The 24,788-nt window shown below is 58.0% G+C and overlaps 1 protein-coding gene across 2 annotated transcripts in view; it reads right to left on the minus strand.

Moving 5' to 3' along the window:
• Nucleotides 1-6,450: 6,450 nt before the first annotated feature.
• ARAP1 (ArfGAP with RhoGAP domain, ankyrin repeat and PH domain 1) overlaps nt 6,451-24,788 on the minus strand; it is a 60,398-nt gene continuing 42,060 nt past the window's right edge. Inside the window, exons 14-35 of one of the 2 annotated variants that reach the window (XM_021718580.1) lie at nt 23,309-23,491; nt 22,063-22,237; nt 20,743-20,877; nt 18,786-18,921; nt 18,377-18,479; nt 17,310-17,505; nt 17,003-17,054; nt 16,757-16,920; nt 16,385-16,597; nt 15,948-16,053; nt 15,387-15,534; nt 15,211-15,297; nt 15,066-15,134; nt 14,677-14,794; nt 13,248-13,361; nt 12,870-13,015; nt 12,463-12,495; nt 9,635-9,717; nt 8,878-8,928; nt 8,620-8,683; nt 7,308-7,457; nt 6,451-7,046 (exon numbers count right to left, since the gene is read on the minus strand). In XM_021718580.1, coding sequence (XP_021574255.1) covers nt 7,029-7,046; nt 7,308-7,457; nt 8,620-8,683; nt 8,878-8,928; nt 9,635-9,717; nt 12,463-12,495; nt 12,870-13,015; nt 13,248-13,361; nt 14,677-14,794; nt 15,066-15,134; nt 15,211-15,297; nt 15,387-15,534; nt 15,948-16,053; nt 16,385-16,597; nt 16,757-16,920; nt 17,003-17,054; nt 17,310-17,505; nt 18,377-18,479; nt 18,786-18,921; nt 20,743-20,877; nt 22,063-22,237; nt 23,309-23,491 — 2,544 coding nt within the window. In that variant the 3' untranslated portion in view covers nt 6,451-7,028. The remainder of the gene's footprint in view (nt 7,047-7,307; nt 7,458-8,619; nt 8,684-8,877; nt 8,929-9,634; nt 9,718-12,462; nt 12,496-12,869; nt 13,016-13,247; nt 13,362-14,676; nt 14,795-15,065; nt 15,135-15,210; nt 15,298-15,386; nt 15,535-15,947; nt 16,054-16,384; nt 16,598-16,756; nt 16,921-17,002; nt 17,055-17,309; nt 17,506-18,376; nt 18,480-18,785; nt 18,922-20,742; nt 20,878-22,062; nt 22,238-23,308; nt 23,492-24,788) is intronic. The other variant, XM_008070050.2, reaches the window with a different exon arrangement.

A 24,788-nucleotide genomic window follows, 5' to 3' on the forward strand; every position in this document is an offset into this window, starting at 1 on the left:
CGTCTGTCCTCTTCCTCCACCTTGCACCTAGAGGCAGCTTTCTAAGGCAACTATCTGGTCATGGAACTCCTCAAAAACTCTGCACAGGCTCCCTAGTGCCCTTGGGATCAAGGCCAAGTTCCTCAGCATGGGGTGTCTCGTGGCGCAGTCCTGACTGACCACGCCATCCTTTGCTCCAGGTGGGGCACTCACTAGTCCTTCCCTCCTCCTTGACTTTGTACAGTCTCTCTCTCCTTCCAGGCGGACTTCCTCCTCCTCCTTCCTTTTCTCGGCCCATCCCAAATCCTGGCTCACCCTTCCTAAGCCAGTTCTGTACACACCCCACCCAACTCCTGCCCACAGGGGGCAGATTAGGTGGGGGGGTCACTGGATTCTGGGCAGAGCAACGTTTGGCAACCTTGCTGCTCCCTGACTTGCCTGCCTCACCCATCTATCCCTGCTCAGGTCATCTCACTTCTTCCACTGGATCCTGCTTTCCTCAGAGACAGGTCAAAGTCCTATTTGCCTCAGCCCTAGGCCCCAACCTCAATGGCACAGGTGGAAAGAGGCAGATGAGCATGGGAAATGAGATGGTGCGCATCAGAGCTCAGCCCAGTGGGGCAAGTCCTCAGTAAGAGGCTGTAGGTGCAAGCAGAGAAACGGGTGGCTGTGGAGGGCTCTCTCTGGCCTGTCCTGGGAGCATGTCCCAGCCCCAAGCAGGCTGAGGCTCGAGTGTGAAACAGCCCTCAGCTCTCGAGGAAAGCCTCTAATTGGTGAATAGGGATTTCATGAAGGGCTGGCTTGAACACCCCTGGGCGACTCCCTCTGGCCGAGGGCCAGCATGGGCCCACATCTGGGTCTGGGCAACAGGAGCCAGGCGCAGGGGGAAGGGGAAGTAGGGAGCTCACAGAGCCATCTCACGTGCTCCTCCCCCTCCTCAGCCAGGAAGCTGCCACCTGCAGTTTGACGACAACTGCTGGAGGAGCGGTGTCCTTGGGAAGGGCCCTCTCTGCATTCCCACACTAAGCTTGGGCCCCATCACACAATGGGTGACAAAGCCTTTGCCCAGAATGGAAGGAAAGGCCATCCCAGCCTCTGGTGGTTCTAAGGTGGAGCAGCTTCTCCAACACCCCAGGAAAGTGGCTTTAGGGTCCAGCCTCAGGTCCCAGGACTGCTCAGAGCTGCCCTATGAGGGAAGGAGTGGCCCGGGTGCGGGGCAGTGACCTCTCCGCTCCTGTTGGGCAGGTGGACGAGATGGTGGGACAGATGGCAAGCTCAGGGAAGGGCAGCCACATGCCACTCAGTCCCTCAGCCCCAAATCTAGTGCCCCTCCTCCTTCCCTGTCCCGTGGGTGGGGGTGTGCTGGACTGGTCCAGGAAGGACGCGCAGAGAAGAGGGAAGGTAGCCTGGAACTCGGCTGCACTGGACACATTGAAGTGCCTTCTGCCTAAGGCTGAGATCATCTCCAGGGATGTGAATCAGGGAGCACAGGGTCCTAGAGCCAGCAAAATCCCGTCCCTCATTGTACAGATGGGGAAACTGAGGTCAGGGAGGGCACATCTTGAGCAAAGGGCAGGGCCTAGGACTAGAGACTCCTGGCCACTGCCCCATTGGACCACTTCTCCCTTCTCTCCCTCTTCCTCACTCACCTCCTCCAGCTGGGACAGACGCCCAGGAGAGAAGGCTGGAGCTTGTGACTCCGGGATGGGACCCCAGGAACACGGAACTTCAGCAGGGATGGGCCAAGGCAGAAGGGGCTCCACGGATTCATACTCGAGGGAAGGCTTCACAGTCCTCAGGGCCTTGGTGTCAGCTCCCTCACCACCACCACCACCACCACCACCCTTTGACCCAGCACACAGGGATCGTCCTTGCCAGGAGGCCCCAAACCTCCCACTCAGCCCCAATCCACCTCTTCCCCCTTAACTCCCCGCACCTGAGGGGGGAGGCAGGGGGTGTGACTCAGTGGGATAAGGCAGCTGCTATATTTGAATGATTACATAAGTCAGGAGGGAGGCAGCTGCAACATAACTCCATCAAGGTCGGAAGGCAAGTTGAGGGTGGGCTCAGGAGGCAGGGGTCTGCCCTCTCTGTCCCTAGGCTCCAGCCTGGGCACTAGACAGGACTCTAAGAGGACCTGTGGGCTGGAAGCTAGCGTCTCACTGTTGGACCGCCAGCAAGGCCTTCCCTAGGCCCAGCCACATTGGGAAGCCTCCGTTCCGTTTTCCTAGAAAAATAGCCCTCTGATTTCTAGAATCCTTGAGGCTAGACCCAGACGGAGACCCAGGTCTTCCCCATAAATTGTCTCCAGCAAGAGGGAACTGGAAACACAGTGTGCCTTTGTTTTAGAGGGGCGCCTGCTGGGGGCAGTACCACACAGGAAGCCTTGGCTCACACGGACCATCTGGGAGGGCCGGCATTCCTGTCCCAGCTCCACTCCTCCCTGGGCATCTTCCCTGTAGGTCTTGTTCTAAGACTTAAGTGAGGTGACAAGTACACAGTCTTGGCACAGCGGGTACTAGGTGCCTCATGAGGTTGCCAGCACAGTCACCTGACATGTCATCATTATTGCCAACAATGGACTGGCTGGGGACATCCCAGGTGGCTGAAACCAAGGTTGGCTGACCCCTTTGTCCCCAGTGACCTCTGACCTGGTGGAAGACCAGAGGAGAAGACTGAGGCGGGAGAGCCAGGAGCTTGGCCAGACTTGATGTGTGGCCCTGGGCAACTCCCCGTCCTAGAGCCTGTTGGCAGGAGGCTCTCCCCTCAACTGAGATTAGTGACTTGTGACACTGGAAGGTCGAGGCAGGGGGTCCCGGGGATGACATGAGCCAGAGGCAGACTCAGTAGCCAGGGTGGGCCCAGCCCAGGCCCAGCTCCTTAAGGACTCCTGGCAGCTCCTCCCGTGGCCCCCACCCGAGGAGGAGGAAGCTGTGCCCACTGGGCTGTGTTGCCATGACGCTGGTCTCCATGGTGCCAAGCACACAGCCCTCCCCTCACCCAAGAGGAGGGACTGAAGGTGTCAGGAGCTGAGGGAATTCAGGGCCCGGGGTCCCGTCAGCCTGTCCCTCTTCCTCCGTCAGCCCTGCGAGGTCCCCATCCTGAGCCTCTCAGGAGAGTGAGCTGGGAGGGACAGTCTCCACTCGGAGTCAAGAGTGACAAAGAGAGACCTCTGAGTGACTGCTGTAGAGGGAAAAGCTACACAGGAGCGCAGGAAAGTGGCGGGGAGGAGGGCTGGTGGGGAGGGCTGGGGAGGCAGGGTGGGGGAGGGAGGGAACACTACAGTCTAGGGGAGAAGGGCCTCCTGGGCTGACACGGGTGGGGGGTCCCAGCCAGCCCATCTCTTTGGTCTCGGATCCTTGAGGTGGGTGGTGGTGGGAGGACAGAGTGGAGGAGGAGGAGCAGCAGGGAAGGGGGAGCAATTTTCCTAGAGAGCTCTTTGTGTGTGTGGGTGTTCATCCACGTGCTCTGTGAGTGTGTGTGTGTGTGTGTGTGTGTGTGTGTGTGTGTGATGCACTTGCAGCTCTGGAAGTGTAGGTTGAGGTGTGCAGGCACGTGTGTGCAGGGCCCGAGTGTGTGTGGCATGTGTGCGCCTGTGCCACTGTGTCTCCAGGGTGATAAATACAGCAGTGGGAGCTGTAACCAGGGCAGAGAAAGTGCGGAAATTTCCACAGGCTCCAAGTGGCGTGGGAGAGGGGATATGCTACGGCCAGGCCAGCCCTGGCTGACCAGAGGCCCTGTCCCTGACAGCTCTTCCCTAGGTCAGTCCCTAGCTGGCTGCAGGTGTCCTGGGCACATACGCACACAGCACGGTGGGATGGAAGCGTACACCAAAGGAGCTTCCTGAAGGAGGTGTCTTATTGGAGGAGAGGCTGGAAGGTTCAGGCTGCCACACCTATGTCTGTATGCAAGAGGGTTTCCAGAGCAGGGCCTGGGTCACAGAGCTGGTTAAGAAAATGGAACGGTTCTCTTGTTTGCTAGGGGAGGACCCCAAGAAGCCCATCTGACTGGGATGTGGTCAGATCTCAGGGGTAGGGTATACAGGCAAAGACCCAACCCCAGAGGCAAAGACTAGACCCTGGGATGCCCACAGGGCACTAAGCTCCAGCCACAACGGGCTGTGCACTGCAGGGTCACATCCTCCTGCCTTGTACTCATGCCACGCCCTCTCCTCATACATAAATACTGCCTGTCCTTCCAGGCTCGCCTCCTCCAGTCTTTCCTGATCAATACCCCCCACCAGAAGGGCTCCTTCCTTCCCCCATACTACTCATTTACTTCCTCTCAATGTTCAGTAAAGCTCTGCATACAGTAGGTATTCAATAAATGCTGGCTGAACGAAAATATACCAGGCCTAGAATATGCCATAATGTCTCCTCAGATATACTTAAGAAGGGATTAGGAAGGCACAGTGCTAGGTCCTTCACATTTGCTAGCGCACTGAACCCCCCAACTCACTAGGAGGTAGCTACTAATAATTCCCCCAAAGTACAGATGAGAACAGCCAGGATCAGAGACCTAAGTAACTCTCAGCCAAAGCCACACAGCTTGTAAATGGGAGCATCGGTGCCCACACGCACACGTTCCAAGATGGCAAGCCGTGGGCAGGCGGCTTGGGAGCCACCAGGGCATGAGGCCAGGAAAGCAGACTTCAGCTTCAGACCTCCTCCAGGCCCTGGGCTTAGGGGGATGGGGAGCAGAGGCAGGGCCCAACTCTTGCCCTCTCCCTGCACCACAGATTTCCTGCAGAGCCCAGGGGCCTCCCAAGGTTCCAGGGATCCTTAGGGCTCTTTGCAGCATAGGAAGGTTGAGCTGAAGGAGACAGAAGGAGAGAGGCAGAATTCCACCCTCTCCCTAGCCCCCACCTCTAGTCTCCTCCCCTGTTGGCATGTCATCCCCTGCTCCGGGGAAAGTGATTGAAGCTATTATTAACTCCAGACAGTTCAGGTAGATCTCTTGATTTAGGGAGCCACTTCTATGAGGAGAAAGTGGTTGGAATCAGGAGGAGAGTCAAAGAGACACCCCCCAAGTAGGGCAGGCCTGATTCCGGAGAGCTGTGTGATCTTGGGAAGGTTGCCTCCCTTCTCTGGGCCTAGATTTCCCTCCCTGCCAAGAGTTGTGCACAAAGCACAGGTACTGATTCACAGCAGGTGCTTGGTAAAAGAATGTTCCCTCCTCCTGGTTCCTAGAGCCCGGAGTCTAAAGCACATTCCTGTACTACCTTCCCAGGGGCCAAAGGTAGGCCTGTCTCCCCACTCCACAACCCAGCAGAGCAAGGCCTGGGCCAGGACCACCACGCTGGGGTCCTCCAGACCCTGGTCTGACTCCAGGAATGATGTGTGGTCCGTGGCTGCCCCCTCGTGGCCCAATGTAGTACTGCAGTCAGTCCCGCGTGCTGGGGCGGTAACATTCGCCTAAGCAGGGAGGTGCCTCGCCCCATCACACCCACTCTCCGGGCCTCAGGGCTAGCTGGCCAGTGCAAGGTCAGATCTAGCAAATAAGTCTAGCCTCAGGGCTAGCTGGCCAGTGCAAGGTCAGATCTAGCAAATAAGTCTAGCCCTGAGCACTTGGACAAGAGGGTCCATAAGCCTCGTCCTGGCTGGAGATGGGATGGTCAAGACATTCCATCTGTCAACCTGGCCTGGAGAGGCCACCCAGAACAGGACAGGAGATCTCAAGAGACTTAGCCCAAGCTTTGAAACTGGTAGCAAGACTCAGGGAACAGGTCCCAGTCTCCTGGCGTATGCCTTCCCTTCCTGAGACAGGGAGAAGGAGCATGGAGTCCCTGTCCCAAGTCCTCCACTGAGCTGGGTCACCCAAGTCAGAAGTCTCCGCCAGCTCTGCCCAGCCCCACTAGCTGAGGCTGCACACGGGAGGCCAGCCTGTCTGCCCTCTGGGCCCCAGAAGGGCGGGTGATAACGAGGCTCTAGGCAGAGGCGGGAATGTGGTGTCTGGCACCTTCCCAGGGAGCCCTGAAGCTGTCCGGAGCAGCTCGTTATCTCCCCTGCTGGCCAGGGCCTCGTCTTCTTGGGGGTGAGGACAGCTCCCTGGCGCAAGGCAGGACCCACCTCCGGAGGGGCAGACACAGGGGTCGAGGGTGACCTGAAGGTCCTGTGACCTTGTATGTCCAGCAGGGGTGGATGAGTCACTGACATGCCACACCCAGGCCCTGGCTCAGACTCAGGCTGCAGCAAGGACTGGGGCTCAGGTCCAGCTGGGGTCTGTACTGGCTGGGATCAGGACCAGCATCCCCAGCCTGGCTGCACTGAAGTTCAGTGGGGATGGCCTGGAGCCAGCTGCGGCTCTGTGTGGGGCAGGGGAGAGCAGCTCAACAGCTCAGGGCCCGGAGACAGCAGGACCCAGGTCCCCAGCTTCAGGCACCAGGCAATCACCTCTGGGCTTCCCAACCTCCTGTCCCCTCCTCCTGCAAGGACACCCAGTCCCCTCAACCAATCACAGGCCTCAGGACCATAGGGTAAAATATACACATATATTTATATTATCAAAAAGCCCCCAAAGCGGGGAAAGGGCATCAGGTAGCCTGGGCCCTCTAAGTCAGCCCAGACTGTGGTGGGGGGGCTAAAGTCCCCAAGTCCAGCTCTCAGCCCTGGAGAAATTCACCCAAGCGCTCCCTCCCCACCTCGCTGAGTGCTTCTTGGAGCACCTGCTTTCTAAAGTTTTTGGTGGGGGCTCCCTTCCAGCGGGGGCCCCGGGGCCTCCAGCCTCCGAAAGGATGGTGGTCCTTCCCAATCTGTGTCCATCTCTCCAGTCCCACAAAGTCAGGGTTGGTGACCCCGGGGGGAGGAGACCCAGCCGGGGAGGGCTGGACACCTGGACAAGCCAGGAGGGCCTCCTGCCCAGGCAGACCCTGCTGCCCCCGACCCCGGCCAGGGAGCCCCATGCTGCAGTCAGGATGGCAGATGGGGGATGTGGGGTGTAGCTTCCTCACACGCTCTCGGCGGGCTCACACCAGGCCTCGGGGCACAAGGGGTATCTGAACAGGAAGGCTTCCGGCGCAGAGTCCCCAAGCCAAGGGTGGGCTCCCGTGTTCAGACGTTGCGAAGGAGCTGTGGGAAGGCAAGACGCCCAGATTCCATGAGTGCTCTGAAGGCCAAGGGGGCCAGATGTCCTGCAGCCACTCCCACTGCTGGCCAGGAGTGCTTCAGTGTCCCCAGGACCAGAGAGGGGGTCTGAACTACATGAACCAAAGGGGTCTATCAGGGCCCCCACTGAGGACCGAAGGAGGGGACCGGAGGGCGCGCAGAGAGGTGAGTCGTGGAGTGGATGACAAGGTCCCCACCCCCCACCACAGGGATGAAGCCACTTACAGAAAGGGGGTCTGCAGTGAAGGCGGCCACACTCCGGCGCATCTCATTCTCACTGCCGCGCAGGGGGATCAGAGACACACTGCCCAGTCGGACCTCGGGCACTGCCCGGGACACGCGTGAGGGCTCCGAGGGCCACACCAGCCCGTCATGCTAGAGAGTGGGGAGAGGAGAAGTCTGGGCTCGCTTCAGCTCATCCAGACACTCCGCCCAGGTTCTGCCCACCCTTCCCAAAAACGCCTCCAGCTAGGATCTGAGGTGACACCCTCAGCTTTGATCCCAGTGATATGAGAAGCAGCTGTGGGCGAACATGACCGCATCCCTGGCAAGACACGGCCAGCTCTGTTACTCAACAACTCCCATCTCCGGATCCACAAACCCTCCAAGAATGCAGCACCAAGAAAACATTTCTCCTAGACGACAGAACCCACCCTGCTTCCTTCTAGGCCTCGATTAACGGGAAGCTCAGGGATGAAAAAACAGAGCCATGAGAAAGAACTTACTTAGCCCCGGCCCTGAGAATTTTGTCTTTTTTTCCTTAAACAATACCGAGCACTACTTAGCCATCTTTGCTTCAACTCATCCGTTTGAAGTCTAATCCAGCCTGTCTGGCCCTGCTCTGGCTCAGGAATCATTCCCACCCTGTCCCTGCCTAGGCCACCACAGCCCCTGCCTCACTGGCCTGCTGGCCTCTGGGCTCTGCCCTTCTGTCTCTCTACCCCTGACATGGTCCTTGCAGACTCAAGCCCTCATACCACCCTCTCTTGCTTAAACCCTCCTGAGGTTCTTTGTCTACTGGTTCAAGTCCAGCCTCAGTGATGTGGCATTCAATTCTCTGAAATTTTGTTCTTGACTCCCTTCCGTAATGCTGACTTTTGGCATGCCTGGCTCTTCCTTCCACGCCCTGCTGGACAAGCTGTCCTTCTCTCTCGTCCCCATGCCTCAGAATAAACGGTTCCCTCTGCCCAGAACCTATTCCCTCCTCTCTGCTTGGTGAACGCTCCCTCACCCCTAAGACTCAGCTCCTATGACACCCTGTCCCTGCTGCCGTCCCCCTCCCACCCACCAGGTGGCCACTTTGGGTCTGTTCTTTCCACATGCAGAGTGCCCAGGGCAGGACCTGTGTGCTCTGTCCCTGAATGCCTGGCTCAGGGCAGGACTACAGTAGGCACTAGAAAGGGTTTACTGAATAAACCATCAAATGGATTAAAAGCAACTCAAAAATCTCCTCGAAGCAAGTGTTGGCCTAGAGAGTGAAGACGCAGATATACCCGTTGTTCATGACCCACCCACACCTCGCACCCACACACGGTACCTGTACAAAGAGGAAGGTGGCAAGCCACTCCCGGAGCTCCATCTGCGTGTCACAGCACAGGTACCTGGTGGCGGGGTGGGGTGGGGGAGGGAAGGTCTGGACACTGCCAAAGGCCTGGCCGAAGGGGGACACCCTGCCTGCTCCCCAGCCCTGGGTCCGCCAGCAGGGCAAGATCTGGGTGATGGCAAAGGACCCAAGCAAGGGGGACATGCTATCTTTTCCCTCAGCCTGGGGTCTCAGGTTGGGACCCTCACTCACCACTGCTGTTTCTCATGTTTCTCTGTCTCATGCACCACTGTGAAGCCCCAGCTGCAAGGGGGGAAGGGAGGGTCGCTGGACAGCCTGCAGAGGCCTCAGTGCCCGAGTTCCCAGGACACAGCTCAGGAGGAGGGCCTGAGTTCTCGCAAGTGCAGCACATCCCGGGTTCTTCCTCTCTCGGCCCCCATCAGCCTCCCAGGCTCCTGACACCCTTAAGCCCCACCCCTGCTCCTACCCCAGGCCTGCCACATCCTAGGGAGGCAGCCAGACACAGCCAGTAGATGAGGAAAACGTCAGAAAACCAAGTCTGATGGCTGCAATTCGACAGTGGCATGCGTCACTTCCTAAAATCTACAACCACCTTTGGAAACAGGTATACCATCATTTTTCCTATCCTATATAGAAACTGAGGCACAGAAAGGCCCCAGAGATAGTCAGTGACAGGTTTTTAATCCAGGCCAGTGGCTCGCAACTATGAACCCGCATGAGAGTTCCCGGACAGTTTGTTAAAACACAGATGCTGCCCAAGGCCTGCCCCTGCCCTCCCCTAGAATCCATGACTCAGTAGGAATCGGGTGGGACCTGAGAATTTGTGCGTCTCAGGTGTGCCCAGGTGATGCTGCTGGTCTGGGGGACCACACCATCAGAACCACTGCACCCACTTCTGTCAAGTTCAATGCCCCCGGCTGTGCCACCCCATTAGTTCTGAGCCCCCACAAGCACCCACCACAGGCCTATCTCCCCAGTCTCAGCTCACCAGGTGGGTGGCCGGAGTTTCTTCTTCACTCCCAGGTAGACTTTGAGACTCTTGACAGGCCACTCTTTCTCAGGCCGGTGACTCTGGGTCGGGGAGGGAATCAGAGGGCACTTCAGTCCATCAGATTGGGCATGGTGCAGTTCTCCTGACTGGATACCTCTCTCCTCCCCAGCCCCTTTTGCACCCCAGCACAAGGTACCTCCTCCAGGAAACCTTCCTGACAAAGCCCTCCCTGTTACAATCCAGCCCAACCAGCCGCTCAGCCCTGGGCCCCCTAGGCTCTCTCCCTGCAGCAGCATCAGACAGTCAACCCTCAGTCCCTGAGGCAGCTGTCCCAACAGGGACATCCAAAGCAGCAAATCCAAGCCCCATCCTGCTGCCCTGCAAATTGGGGGAAATGACTAGAAGCCTCAGCCTGAGTCAGATTGTACGAGCCGGAAGGAGCGGTTGTGATCTGAGAGCCTGTTGGCTGCTCGTGTCTGTGTCAGGTTTTTCATTCCTCGCCCTTCCCTGCCCCGTGGAGGGTCTAGGGTTGACCGTGTGAACAGAAGCCTTGAGGGACCCGCAGTGACCAGCTGTTTGGCTCCACAAGAAGGCCAATGACTAAAGCTGAAGCAGAACAGCTACTGAATAGACCAAAGGAAGAACTTCCCAATGGTCTAGGTCAGGAAGCAAGACCAATGTACCGAGGAGGGGTACCAGACACCAACTTGTCCGCCTCTGGCCCCCCCCCCGCATATGGGTCTTGGGCTTGGAAGGCATAGGCTGGCTCGGAGGCAGAGAGATGGGAGCAATGACTCCCGAGGAAGAGCTGGTTGGAGGCCAAGCTAAGGAGCCTTCCTCCTGCTCCGGGGGCCACTTGCTTGAAGACCTCCCCCTACCAGGTACCCCCCGGAGTCCACAGGGGCACCGGGGTAAGTGGGGGGGAGGGGGATTCACTTACAACCGACACTGGGGGTCAAAGACCGAGCCACTTTTACCCTGCCCCCACCATTGCTCCCAGCCACCCCAGGCATGGCTTCTTCGTGGGGGGCCACAGAGGGGATTAAGGGACAGCCAGGGGAGGTACAGTTTTGAGAACTGGTGGACTTCCTGTGATATCACAAAAGGATGGGCTGTCTAGGACTGGTGGGGGTGTCTGTGTCGTATGGAAGGTGTGGTCTAGGAGAGCCTTAGCAAGGACTTTTCACTGTGCTTTTCAAAAAATTTTTAAATTTTATTTTAAAGACAGGGGGTACAATTCAGGATTAGGTATACAAGTGGCCATTGTACAGGTAGTTTGGGTCTCCCTTTGGTCCCCACTTTGCCTGGTTTGAGATCAGGTACCCTTATTGATGTTGCATCTCCCCCACCCCAGCAGTATCCTTCTACTGCCAATCCCTTTCTCACAGTCTTATGGTAAATGTCTGGGGTCTGCTTATGAGTGAGAACATGTGGCTTTTACCCCAGTACACCCTCATGACCAAGGGCCTGATGCGAAAGCCCCATGTCCTCTACAGACAGCATCTGACGTGATAACGGACATGTGCCCAAGAGGGCCCGGAACAAACGGGGCTGAAGTCAGAGACAGGGAGGAAACCAAGGGAGGGAAGGGGAATCAGGGAGCATATAACAAAGAAGAACCCCACAAGCATCAGGGAAGCGAGGCCAGGAGCACTGAAGGAGTCAGCCTGCAAACAAGAAGCCACCGCGTAGTGGGAATGGAAAGATGGAAGCAGAGGCTGTAAAGATCAGGCTGCAGGCACAGGGAACACAAGGCTCTGGGCGTGATGGCGGAAGGATGTGGGGAACACTGGGCTACAGGTACAGAAAGAACCAGGCTGAGGGGATGGAAAGCGGGCCGGGGGCTCGGAAGAAGTCAGGCTGAGGGCAGGAGGGGAAGAGAACAGGAAGCAAGGAGCCAAGTGAGCCAAAGGTGGAAGGGACAGGCCAGGGGAGGTGACAGTAATGACAGTCCTAGTCAGGTGTGGAGAGGATTCCAGGAACCAGGCTGTGGTTCCCCGAAAATCTACAAGCCCAGCCTTCAGGCCTCCGCGTCCTGTGTGGCGTGCACATAATGAAAAAGCTGCTCACAGGAAGGGGGGTATCTTGTGGGAGGGGGCTAGTCAATGCAGTCTCCTTTTGACAAGTCCCCCAAGAACTGCATTTTTCATCAAACAGCTTATGCTTCCAGCACATTAGAGGCACGAGGCCACTGGCAGACAACAAAGATCCCCCTTGATCCTTAAAGACTTCTGCTGGAACCAAGATGACCCAGCAGACCCCCCAAGATGAGGCTTGGGGGCCACATATCCTGAATTGCCTGGGACTGGCCCAATTTTAAACATTCTGCCCCGTTGCCCCCAAAACCAACAAATACCAGGACTACCAACACCTTGGTAACCAGGCCCCACCTGCTCGGGGCTTCTGTCAGGCTGGAGGTGTTGGCTGTCACTGGGTCTGGAGAGCACAGTGTCCCCTGAGGACAGCCCCTCCCTACCGAGTCCTTGAGTTCCTACACTGCCAGGAGTACAAAGCTTGAGTTCTGACACCAACAAATCTGGGTTTGAATCCTAGTCCACCTTCGCATGACCTTGGGTGAGTCACTCAAAGCCTACTCTGTCACCTCTGGAGTGGGGATAACCCTTCTTCATAGGACAGTGCGAAGATTACGCAACTCCATATGCGAGGGCCAGGCCCCAGGATGGGGGCCGGTGCCAATGGGCAAGGGGGCAGGAAACCATGCCTAGAGGTGACCGGGAGCCCTGGCTGTGTCCCCATGCTCCCGCCTGGCTTTCTCGGCCCCCAGGCGGTGTAAGGCAGCTGGCAGTCCACCCACAGCTACTCACGGTCTCAGGGGCCCCGCTCCATGGCCACTGGCTCTGTTTGATAGAGGATCAGGATTATGGAAGAAGTCCCAGGTCTAGAGCCGGGATGGCGTGTGTGGCGGCGCGTGGGGCATGGGGAGGGGGTGGCCAAAATGGAGTATGGCCTGGGAAAACACCTGGCATGTGTACAGAGAAGGCGTGAAGTATGGGCCAGGAGGGGTAGGACCTGCAACATGACAGGCAAGCGTGGGCCACGGCCTGGGGCTGTCACCACATAGCATGATGCTTGGGTGATGTGACAAGGCATGGGCACAAGTGAGACAGAGCATGGTGGGACGTGATGATAGCCCCACCTGCAGGCCCAGGGGAATGTCTGCACACTCGGGGTGCAGGTGCCTACCGCAGGCAGAACCCAGTGGACCACTCACCCGGACCTCCTTGTAGAGCCGCAAGCAGCTGCTGTTGAGAATGAAGTAGCGGTCGTGGAAGCCACCTGAGGGCAGGCCCAGGCCCAGGAGGCTGCGGTCCTCACGGAACTTCATCATGCCATGCTTGGTGTCACCCACACGGCTGGCTGGGAGAGGACTGGAGTGGGCACAGGCTGTACCAGCCTCCTACCCATGGGGCCCAGATGCCCAGGGCCAGGTCCCAGGATGAAAGAAACTGCCACATCCTGCCCAGCCTCCATAGAGGCCCGCCCACCAGGTGTCCCGAGCCTGAGTTGCTCCTACCAAGCACCACCGAGTCCTGCTCTGGCTCTGGAGGAAGGGACTCACCCCCTGCCGTGTGCCACAGACACCACTTACCCAGGTACAGCAGCATGGCCTCCATGGCCTGGTGCCTCCTAACCACCAAGTAGCTGTCCGTGCCCAGCCCGTGCAGGATAGGCAGCACTTTCTCCGCAAAGTGCAGGGGGCGCTCTGGGGAGAGGTCACACCCACCGACATGGGACCCTGTGGCCACCAAGACTGGCACACAGGTACATCCCCTGTCCTCTGGAGCCACCACACACCACCACCATGACCACCCTTCCCACAACTAAGCTCCAGGCTTGACACACCCAATTGTGACCAAAGCTGCTCAAACTCAGAGTATCCAAAGCCAAGCCTGTGATCTTCCCACATCTCCACTGGGAAGACAGCAGCACCACCACCCACCAGGCTGCTCCTCCCTCTCCCTATCCATGTGCCAGATCTCTCTGCTCTGTCCATCTCTGCAGCCACGGCCCATGTTACCATCTTCTCCCTGGTCTAAACCATGACCTTCAAAGGGATCTCCTGCATGCACTCCCACTTCCCTTGCCCCCTCCTCTCCCCACCCAGCAGTGAGGTGTGATCTTCTTAAACTCCCATTGTCCCTTCTATGACCTTGCATTGCTGCCAGGGCCCACATGGCCACCTCTGCCTCGCCTTCCGGCCCTCCCCTGCCACCTGCACACACTGTCCTCATCTCCTTAAAGAGTTGTGCCTCTTCCCACCCCACAGCTCTGCCTGTGCTGCTCTCACTCCTGGAAGCACATCTCCCCCTTCACCAAGGAACCCCTACTTTTCCTTCACATCCCAGCCAAGGAAGCTCTGCCAATGCTGGGGACTTTGCCTACAGCTGCATGAAATGCTGCTGTTGTACATCTACTGGTGTGGCCACTAGATTAACACCTCCATCCGACAGCAGACTAACCCCATGAGGACAGTGTCTGTGTGTGGCTTCCCACCCAGTGCCTGGCTCTCAACAAATAACAGTAAAACAGATGAACAGACAGATCCTCATCCTCCACTGCCATCAAGACCACCTTCCCCATCAAATGCCTTTACCGCCACCCTTCACCCACCACACCCATAAGCCCTGCCACCAACCCACGCACTCAGTTGCCATCCCACACCTCTTACATGGTCATCACCACCCCCATCCACCCTCTTCACCACCAAGAACGGTGTCATCACGATCTCATTATCAAATTCAGCATCATCACCCCTGCAAGCGATGCCATTCCTACTGACACCTGAGAAAGTATCATCACATCGACCCCTTCACTGTCCCTCCTATCAGCCTCAGTACCGGCATCACCACTGTCACCAAGGTCGCCATCTTCTTCAGTGTGACGGCAACATCTGTCTGACTCAAGTCCCTTCTCACCACTCCCGTCCCCACACTTCAGGGTAGGGGAGGACAGACTGGGGCTGCGGCCCAGGCAAGATAGACACCCCTCACCCTGCATTAACCTGGGTGGCCACCCACCTGCCTCCTCCCTCTCGTTGACCTCGAAGCAGGTCCAGTAGTCCTTATCCCTGATGCCCACATTCCGGCGGTCCAGGATCTCCAGGGTGAGCTCCTCAGCTGTCATAGATGCTGGGATCTGCAGGGACCAAGGAACAGCTCAGCCTACCTCACCCCTGGACCCTGCCCTCCCACAACCTTGTATGATTCAGGGCCCAAGCCCATCCTTCTCAGGGACCTCTGGAGTCCTGGGATATAGAGGGTTGTCTCTGAGTTGTCCTTCTGAGCAGGCCACGACACACCTGGATACAGGTCCCTTGGGATAAAAACACTGCTCCCCTGGCCATGTGAGCCCGTACCGGGCCAAGCTGACTCTCTTGGGCCCTTGGCTTCTAGTCCTCAGCCCCTACCTTGATATGCTGCTCAGTCTCTGCCTTCTTTTCCTCCAGGTACACTGTGCAGATGAAGTCACCAGCATGCTGCAGGGAGACACGACTCAGATAGAAGCCCAGGGAGTGGGTGTAGGTAGCTGGCCCGAGTCCCCTACCCATTCACCTGGGTCCCACTGGCAGTGCCAGCCACTCTCATTTTCACGATGGCAGTGATCTCCTCCCGCTGCTTCCTCAGCTCCTCCTCATCCACCTGGGAAGGGGAGAGAGGCAGGGGCAGGTGGTCACGTCTGTCTGGGAAGCTCAGCCCGGCCCTCCGCTGCCCCTTGGCCAGGGACGCACACTGAACACCACCACGTAGTGGTTAATGAGGTCTTCCACCACACGGCCGGCCTTGTAGTCTTGGCCATCTGTCTGAAAGAGCGTGGGCCCAAACACAATGGCCAGGTTGTGCGTGTTCATCTGGTTCGTGTCTGAGAAGCACTGGACACTGGAGAGGGGAGGAGGGAGACTTTGAGTGAGGAGTCAGGCCCAGAACTTCCCCATCTCCCCTTGCCAATTTCTGACAGGTCCAAGATTGGCCTGGTCAGGTGGACCACTATCTAACGGGGCGGGGGGACAGTTCTCCTGGCCACGTCTTGGTCCTGGCAAGGAGTAGGACAGAAAAGCTGGAAGATCTGGCCAAGGTGCCCTGGCTCCAGCTGAGAAATCCTCTACTCTCCCAACTTAATTCCACAAACAGGATTAAGTTGAGAGATAAAATGTCCCATACCTGGACAGATCGGTCAATACTTGGTTCCCAAGCCTACCTGATTCCCAGGGGAAGGTAGTCAGCCTGGTTGGAGGTAGGAGACTCTTCTCCACCCCATCCCCTCAGAGTGCCACAATGGTATTGCTCCTCACCAGTACAGGTGGCTGATAAGGGCCTTCACCGTGGCCCGGTTGACAGGGGGCAGACGCACCAGGAGCTCTCGATACCTGGAGACCTTCCCTTCCTCATCCTCAATCTCTGGGTGAGGGGGAGATAGATCAGGTCAGAAACTCCTCTATAACCAACCATCTTCCCTGGCCCACCCTTCTGGCTGCTCTGCCCCTTATGCTGGGTGACAACAGTCCCTGCCCTCCGAGTCAAGGCAGGCCAGGCACTCAGAAAGTATAAGGACTTCTCTGTCTTCAAGGGACCCTGGCTCTACACAGAGTGATGACAGGAAAAAGAAGCAAAGGAGGACGGGAAACTGGAGCCCGTGGGTTGGGGCGTGCCTAGGGTAAGTGCCCGATGGAAAGAGCACAGGAATCCAGAGAAGCGGGTACACAAGGGGGGACCCGGGGGCGGGGCCCACCTGAGGCATCCAACCAAGCCAGGCGCTGGGCACGTGTGAAGAGCCCATCCGGCAGGTCGCGCAGGAAGCGCTTGAGCGCAGAGGAGACGTCGTCCACGTGCTGCTCGCCCTCCTTGAGGCGCACAGAACGCGCGTCCTGCCGCAGGCTCTCCAGCAGCCGCTGTGTCTTCGACGTCTGCCCGCACTTGCGGTAGATGCCCTCCGACGTCAGGCCTGCCGAGAAGCAGGGCCGAGAGGCTGGGACCTAGAATTGCATCATGGGAAAGGGCCCTGCAGCCACCCTGGGAGGAACCCGGGACCCTGTCTTGGCCTCTGGGCAGGAGGTGGGTCTCTCTGGAAGGGCGGGGCCTGGGCCCCAGAGGCGGGGCTCACCGCACTGCGTGATGTAGTCCACGCAGCGGTACACGATCACGGGAATATCCGAGTCCCCCAGCTGCTGCTCCGACAGCGTGTCCCCCATGCTGGCTGCTGCCTTCTGGATGGCCCCCAGCCAACCCATGAAGTCCAGCCGCCGCTCCCCCTGGATGTACAGCGTCCTGAGCCAGAGACAGTTGGTCACCGAGGGGCCTACAGCGGCCCCGCCCCTCCCCAAGGCTCCTCAGGGAAACCACAGCCTACCTCCTTCGCTCCACCAGCACTAGCACCTGGTTCTCATTGTCTCCTTGGACAGCTGTGGAGGGGCAGTCAAGGTGAAGCCCAGGCCTGGTTCATGACCCGCTCCCTCCTGAGGCTCTCTGGGGACACACACCCCTGGGCCCCACCCACCAATGTATGGGGTGGCTGAGAAGAAGCCCAGGGGCAGAGGACATGAGGGCAGGCTGGCTCCTTCTGGCCAGGCTAGGAAAGAGTTCAGGCTTCCAGGCAGGGGCCTGGAAGCCCAGGATAGGGTGCCCTGGAGACTGGGGCCCAGGTCCAGTCCACGCACAAAGCTCCTGCAGTTTCCGTAGTTGCAGTGGCTCTTCGCAGGGCCCCTCTGGGAAGATGGCGCGGAGCTCTGAGCCAGTGAGGGAGAACCAGCCCTCCTGGGCCCTCTGTAGGCTCAGACCAGCTTTGTAGGGTAGGCGCCCAAGTCGCTCAAAATCCCGGGCCAGCAGATCCTCAGCCAGGGGAGGCACAAATGCCTGGTGGGTGGGGAGGCAGCCAGGAGAGGCCACATCAGCCAACAGCACCTCCTGCCTGGGATACCCCAGCTCCTTGGCTTGTAGGCGAGTGCCCTCTTCCCACCCAGCTGCCTTCCCTTCTCTTCCCCAGGGCAGAACCCAGTCCAGGGATGAAACTGGGGCATCGTGCTCACCATACCCCTTCAGATGTGCCTCCCCAGACACCAACAGGGATGCACCTTCTCTGGACCCCCACAGAGCCAGAGCGTTCTCGCCCTATTTTGTAGCACTGCTGACACTGTTGCTGTTGTCTGGACCCCATCTGTCTCCCCTACCTGCATGGGAGCTGCTGAAGAGCCAGCACCAAGATGGGCTCATCTGGGACCCCTGAGGACTGATCCTCAGGAGGCTCACAGACAACTGGCCAGTAGACAAGTGAATGATAAAAAGAGTCACAGGCTCTCACAGCAGAGGGGACCCCAGGGGACACCTGGCCCTGGTACCCAAAGCAGAGCTGTCCCCTGTAGCCTCCCTGCCTCTTCCTTCCAGCCTCTGCTTGTGTGTCTCTAGGGGCAAGGAGCACACTCCCCCTGGAGGCAGCACTGTCCATCTCAGATGGCTCTATCCTTCATTATTAAACATTTATTGAGCACCTATGGAGTGCAAGGCCCACAGCCCTTCTGCAGAGCTGAGACAGGTCTCCCGACCCACCCCCACAGGGCTGCAGATTACATCAGGGGCTTGGCCTCAGAAGGCTGCCCAGTGTCTGCTGCCGTCGATCCAGCCCCTGCTCCATCATGGAGGAGTGAGCTGGAAGACATGGCGTTGGCCAGGAGGCCCACCTTGTCCCGGTCAGACACCCCCCACGCCCGCCATGCTGACCCAGGCCTACCTTAGCAATGCACTTGACCCACTCATGAGCCAGTTCCATGCTCTCCAGCCCAAACAGGTACAGTCGCTCTCCCTCCGTGTACACCTCAAAGGTGTGCTCAAAGCTGTAAATACACAGGCTAGGACTCAGGCCCACCTCACCCAGCCCCTGCCCACCCTCATCAACTGCCATCCTCTGCCCCCGCCACACTGCCCTCATGCTTGCCCTTCCCCGGACCCCCTAAGAGGTGCTGAAAAAGCCTGGGGTTGGGGCCTCAGGAGGCCCAGGTCTGCCCTTGTAAAGCCCCAATTTGCTGCGTGATCCTGAGGAGGTCCTGCTTGTCTCTGGGCCTATTTTCCTGTCTCCACAGTGGGACAGGGGGGTTATACCTTATAGCAAAAACAGTCTGTGAATTGCCCGGGTTACTCACCCATGGGTGTCAGGAGGGGGCACTGCCAGGCACACAATCTCGCTGGCCCGAATCTCCCCGTTGGGAGTCACTGCCCGCTCATTCTCATAGTAGCTCAGAACCCCATCGCTAAGGACACACCAGCGTCGGCTGAACTCTGGGGAGAAGCGGGGCAGGGGGAGCCATGAGGAAGCCCTCCACACCACCTGAAAACCACCTCTGTATCCTCCCTGGGCCTCCTCCCACCTGACCCAGTGATCTTCATCTAACTCTTAAGGTTCCCCCAAACCCATCCTCCTCTCTGCAGCCCCAACACCCCAACCAGTCCACACCTCGTCCTCTCCCCTAGACCTCTGCAGTCACCTCTACATTAGTCTCCAGCCTCCAGCCTGGCCTCTTCAGGATGCAAGAGTGAGCCAGCTAAAATCAGACTCCATCCTTCCTCTGGTCAAAACCATTCCATGGCCTCCTCTTGTCTCAGGACAGGGTCTGTGCCCCTCAACCTGGTATTCAAGGTCCTACCAGGTCTGCCCCTGGCCACCTCTCTAGGTACCTCTCTGTCACTCCTGGACACATTCCCCCAGTCTTTGCTTACCCTGTGACTCCCAACCACAGCCCCAATGCCACAGGAAGCCTTTTGAAGCACCCATCCCTGTCCCTCCCCTCCTCTGCCAAAATCACGTATCATTCCATACTCTGCCTCTCCCATGATGATTCTGAGGAGACTGACAAGATCCCATAAAGGAAACAGAAATAGGAATCTGGACCAGAAAAGGTAGTGGAAAGAATAAAACGTCATGGTCATCCAGGCTTGCACAGTTCATAGCACTGAGCTTCACAGTGGCTCAGAGCTTCCTGGCACCCAAGGCAAAAAGGATGACTCAGGCGGTTACATAAATGACATTATGAGGCAGACCTGGGGAGTGAGGCTGGGAACAGCATAGCGTTCCAGAGAAAGCCCACTGGGAGCGGGAAGCCTTCATCCCAGGAACGTTCTATGCAGTAGGGCCTGAGGGATGTGGTGAGCAATGGCTTGAACAACGTCCCCACAGCAGACACTGTCTATTAGCCTGTCAGAGGGCCTGGCATTTGCCCTCTGAGGGCACTTTGTCCCCAGGCCCATCCCCGAGGATGGACTCTCTCCAGAAGCACCAGTCCTGCCTCAATCACCCTTCATTCTGCAGCCATTTGCCAAGTGCCCACTGGGTGCTAGACCTGTCCAAGGCAATAGGGGCTTTGGTGGTGCCCAAGGGGAACTTGTGTTCCGGTGGGTACAGAGAAGCAACAGGTGTACACATTGAGAGACAAATTAAGATCAAGCAAGTGGTGTGGAGAAAAGCAGGGGGCAGGGGGGATAAGGTGGTCGGGGATGATACCTCTGCTGAAGTGACATTTAAACAGAGACCTGACTGAAATGATGGGTGGCCCAGGCAGATATGGGAGGGCATGGGGGGAGCATTAGGGCAGAGGGAGCAGTGGGAAGTCTGAGCAGCAGTGACTATGGCCTGTTTGAGAAACAGGGAGAAGCCCGGCAGAGCCGCAAAGTAAGTGAGGGGGAGAGGCCAGGGCAGCCAATTGTGCAGGCTCCTGTGGGTGTGGGAAGAACTGTGGGTTTTACTGGGATGTGGGGAATGAATGACAGGCTGAGATCAGGGTGGGATGGGGCTTCTAGTCCTCAAACTTCCGACCATCCACAGGCTCCAACAACCAGGTACCCAGCAGAGCTCATGCCCAACAGACTTCTTTAGTCCAGGAAACTCTAGCAGGAACCTAGTCTGTAGTGCCTTGCCCCACCCCCTACTCCTAATTAGTCCATTTATTAAGCACCTACTGTGTACCAGAGACCATATCCAGGAAGCCCTCCAGGGTAACTATTGGCACCCTCAGGTCCACCTGCCTGACCAACCCTGCAGCCTTCCCTAGCCCTGCAACCAGGCCCGAATGCCAAGGGCCAGGGCGGGCTATGGTCGGCACCCACCTTCCCGGGCCCGGCGGTCATGCAGTGGCTTGCCGGCAGAAGCTGTCTTGTAGAGGAAGCCACTGTGGCTCACAGTAGGCAGGACAACTGAGTAGTGCTTTTCTAGGGGCTTCATTGAGTCCAGCCGAGGTACTTCTTTAGAGGCAGGGAAAGAATGGTTGGTCATGCGGCCCATCCAAAGGTGTCCCCACCTCAATGAAATCTGGGCTGGGCACCCAGGCTAGCTTTCTAGTCACCAGCCCTGGCTCCCCAGCTCCCCGACTAGCAGGCTCAGGCTCCCGTTCCCACCTCCAGGGTTTTGGCCAAGCCATTTCTCCACCTCTCCCCACCCGAGGAAATTCCACTCTGTTCCCAAGGTCCAGCTCCAGGACCGCCCCTTTCAGGAAACCTCCCTGACTTCTAGCCTACCCCACTCTCCCTGTTGGAGGCACAGGCCAGGCACACAGGCATGAGGGAGGCATTGGTTAAACTCAGTAGTAATCCCTGGAGAGAGGTCTGTCCAGACAGCATGCAGCTCAAGGGCAGCCTGCTCCAGCCCTGCTCTAAGTGGTCAGCAGTGGGGGGGGGGGTTCTGCCCCAGAGCTCAAGCCAGCTGGGTGGTCTCCTGTGCCTCCCTGGACACCTGGGCTCTCTCCAGCCCGGCGCGCCCCACCCACCCGTGGCCCTGAGCCCAGAGCCCCAGCCGCTGAGCTCCACCCTCAGTCCTGGGATATGGCCCCAGAGGCCAGGCCTTGGCCATGATCAATGCTGCTAAATCTACGGCCCCCTCCTCACCTATCCTGAGAGTGGGAGCCAAACAGGACCCAAACCAGGTCTGTGACTGAGCTCCACCCAGACAGAGCAGCCGACAGGGCTGCTGTGTTGGGTGACCCACACATGGAGAAATGCAACACCCCACCCCCCAACAGCAATGCAGACACACTCTGCAAGCACATAAACCCCAAAGCCCTCGATATCTCTAGAAACTCAGATCCAGGGCAGCTCAGATATGAAAACCCACACCCAGACACCACTCTGAGGGGCCCACACTGCAAGTCTGGAAGGGACACAGAAATAAACAGAACCACAGAGAGACCAGGCCACCAGGGGACACATAAGAAGCACAAATGCACAATGACATGCAAACCCAAACACAGTCAAACTCACACACACACTGCTGTAGCAGGGCCCCTGGGGGTGGTGTGCAATCCCAACTTCAGAGCAGCATGTAAATCAAACCCCACAGGGCACCCACAGCCCCTGGCAGACCCTCATTCCACATCCCCTTCCGAGGACCAGACCCTGTGGGCAGGGACGCCCCATCTTCTCTGCCGCGCTCACCTGTGGTCCGGTTGTTCCGAAGGAATTCCATCTGTAGGGTCTGCCCAGCCTGTTCAGCGAGAGCCAGGGGCGTGGGGGCCTCGGGGTCCCCCGAGAAGCAGCTGATCTCTGCCCCACAACCCAGGAGTGCCTGGGTCTCAGCCAGGTCTGTGGTGGTGACTGCCACACACAGGGCCTAGGAAGAGGGGAGAGTCAGTCCAAGTAGGGAATGGGGGGCCAGCGGGAAACAGGGGTGTCGGGGACAAGAGGAAAGAAGAGGAAGGAGTCACCCAGATCTGGGGCAGCCCATCCTTGGACTGAGAGAGAATAGAAAGAAAGAGAGGAGGGAGAGGCCCAGGCGAGGACGAGTGGGCAGGGGCTGCCTAGGAGGCTGGGGGTCCCAGCTGCACGGGCCTCACCCCTGCTGGCGGCTGGATATAGCTGCCCAGTCGGCCACCGAGCCTCCAGAGGATCCCAAGCTCGCTCTGTCTTGTAGAGGGGCGGAGGGGGCGCTTTGTAGCTAATTCCTCCCACATTTGAATTCCTCACCGCCTGCCCAGCCCTCCCGACCAATGGGAGTCGCCGCCCTCCTGGCTTACAGGCTAGACTGGGCTGGGCTGGGGGCAGGACGCCTGGGTCCCTGGGAGGTGGAGGTCTGGCTCCCACCGGGCTTCTAGCTGGACTGAGCCTGCCTGGGAGGGGCTGCCTTGGAGGAGGGGCTAGAGGCCAACCAGAGGTCACAAATGGCATCCCCCTGCCTTGGAGCTGGCTGCCTCCCACTCAGGCCGAGCCAGATCAGGGCCAAAGGCTTGGCTCCCAGCCTGTCGGGGCCTGGGGCCCATACGGGGCCTCATCTTGAGTGGGGTGTGGATGGGGGTGGGTCAGAGCAGCCCAGCTGTTTTTCATGAGCCTGACAGGAAATAGCATCCCCATCAAGTTCACTCCTTTTGGCAGGATTCAGAAGGAAGAGGACGGGGTGCAGGAGACAGAGGAATCGGGAGGGAGGCAGATGCTGGGGAAGTGGCCTTGGCCCAAGGGTCAGGCCTGGCTCCTCCCTGCATTGCTCTAACTTTCCGTGTGGCTTAGGCAGGGCCCTCCTGCCCTCTGCACCTCAGTTTCCCCATATGTCAACTTATGGCTCTGAGCTGGTAGAAGAGAAAGATACAGTGAGGAATGGGGTAGCAGGAAGAAAAGGGGTGGTCTCAAGGGTCCTGACAGCGTAAGGGAGAGGGGATGGCTTCAAGGGGTCAGAGGTGCAGTGCCCGACCTTGTCCAGCTCCTCCTGGTTGCCGAAGAGCGGGTGGTAGCGGCGGTACTTGCCCTCGCGGTATTTGGCCTCCAGGTGGCGCCGCCGGGTGCCAGGGCTGCTGCTGGTGTGCAGAGCCTCGCTGGGGGGCACGTTGGCTGCCCAGAAGCGGTTCCCAGCACCGTTGCCCAGCTGTAAGAAGAGCTGTGGGTGTGGGCAAGAGGTCAGAAAGGGCAGCCGACAGCAGGGGGCCATGCGGGCAATCCTGGCTTCTGAGGTTGTCAGGCAAGGGGCCGGGAGAGCCGGGCCACCCGCCCACTTTCCCAGCGGGGAGGGTGAGGAGCAGCCTGGCCTGCTGGGGGCTCTGGGTACCCCCCGACCAACACTGGGCTCTGAGCCCAGTTCCTCTCCTCAGTGACAGGATACCAGACAGCCTGACAGGTGGACGCTTCAGGCCTAGCTCCTGGTCCCTGGGTGCTTGCCGCTGCCCCACCCAGTCTCACATCTGGAACTCTGCATTCCTGAGGCTATCATAGCTGGGTGGGTATCTAGCCTGTTAGCCAATGGAGTGGCCAGGAACTTCAGAAACATCTCCTGTCCTTGACATTCCTCTCTGGGCAAGAGGGGTGTGGGCAGATTTGGGGGGAGCACAGGGGTCCAGCATTCAGGGAACTAGTTAATTTGTTCATTCCACAGCCACTTCCTGGGACCCCTGCCTTGCCTCTTTCTCAGGTCCCATGTGGGGGGCTGTGGTCACAACAGATAGAGCAGGAATGGTCCCTCCCACTCCTGACTCACACTGTGACTTTGGGCAAGTTATTTTCTCTTCCTGGGCCTCAATGTCTGCAAGCTAACTCACAGATTTGTTTTAAAAGTCAGTTAATTAACACTAGCCACATCCTTGGCACTTCTGTGCCAAACACACACTGGGGACATAAGAAGTGGATGTGGCACCAAACTGCTCTAGAGCCCACAGCTTGGCTGGGGCTGCCAGGAATGCCCTGTGGGGCAGGTCTGGGTCCCTCCTGCTGCACATTTTCACTGTACCCGCCACACATATGGGTACCTGGGGCCTCAAGCACATGGGCATAAACATGTATGTATCTACCCAAAGAGTAGTGTGCATGTGAATTCAGATGAAATAAAGCACAAGTGGCTCTGAGGGGCAGGCAAGGTAGAGGAGAAGGCCCTGGAAGAAGCCAGGAAGCGGGTGGAAAGGGCAGGGCTGGTGGTCAACACGGATTTGCTGGGTAAATCTATCAGTCCAAGGTTTCAATTTGCACATCTGTACAACGAGATGAGAGCTGAACTAGATGAGGGGGTCAGCAAATCTTTTCTCTAAAGAGCCAAATAGTAAATACTTTAGGTTTTACAGAACACAATACAGTCCTATTGCATATTCTTCTTTTTTTTTTATAACCCTTTTATACTATAATTACCCTTTTTTTTCTTTTTTTTTTTGAGTTGGAGTCTCACTCTGTCACCCAGACTGGAGTGCAGT

This window comes from Carlito syrichta, unplaced genomic scaffold (assembly GCF_000164805.1).
Source record: "Carlito syrichta isolate Samal-C Ts95f unplaced genomic scaffold, Tarsius_syrichta-2.0.1 Scaffold312747, whole genome shotgun sequence".
Lineage (NCBI taxonomy): Eukaryota > Metazoa > Chordata > Mammalia > Primates > Tarsiidae > Carlito > Carlito syrichta.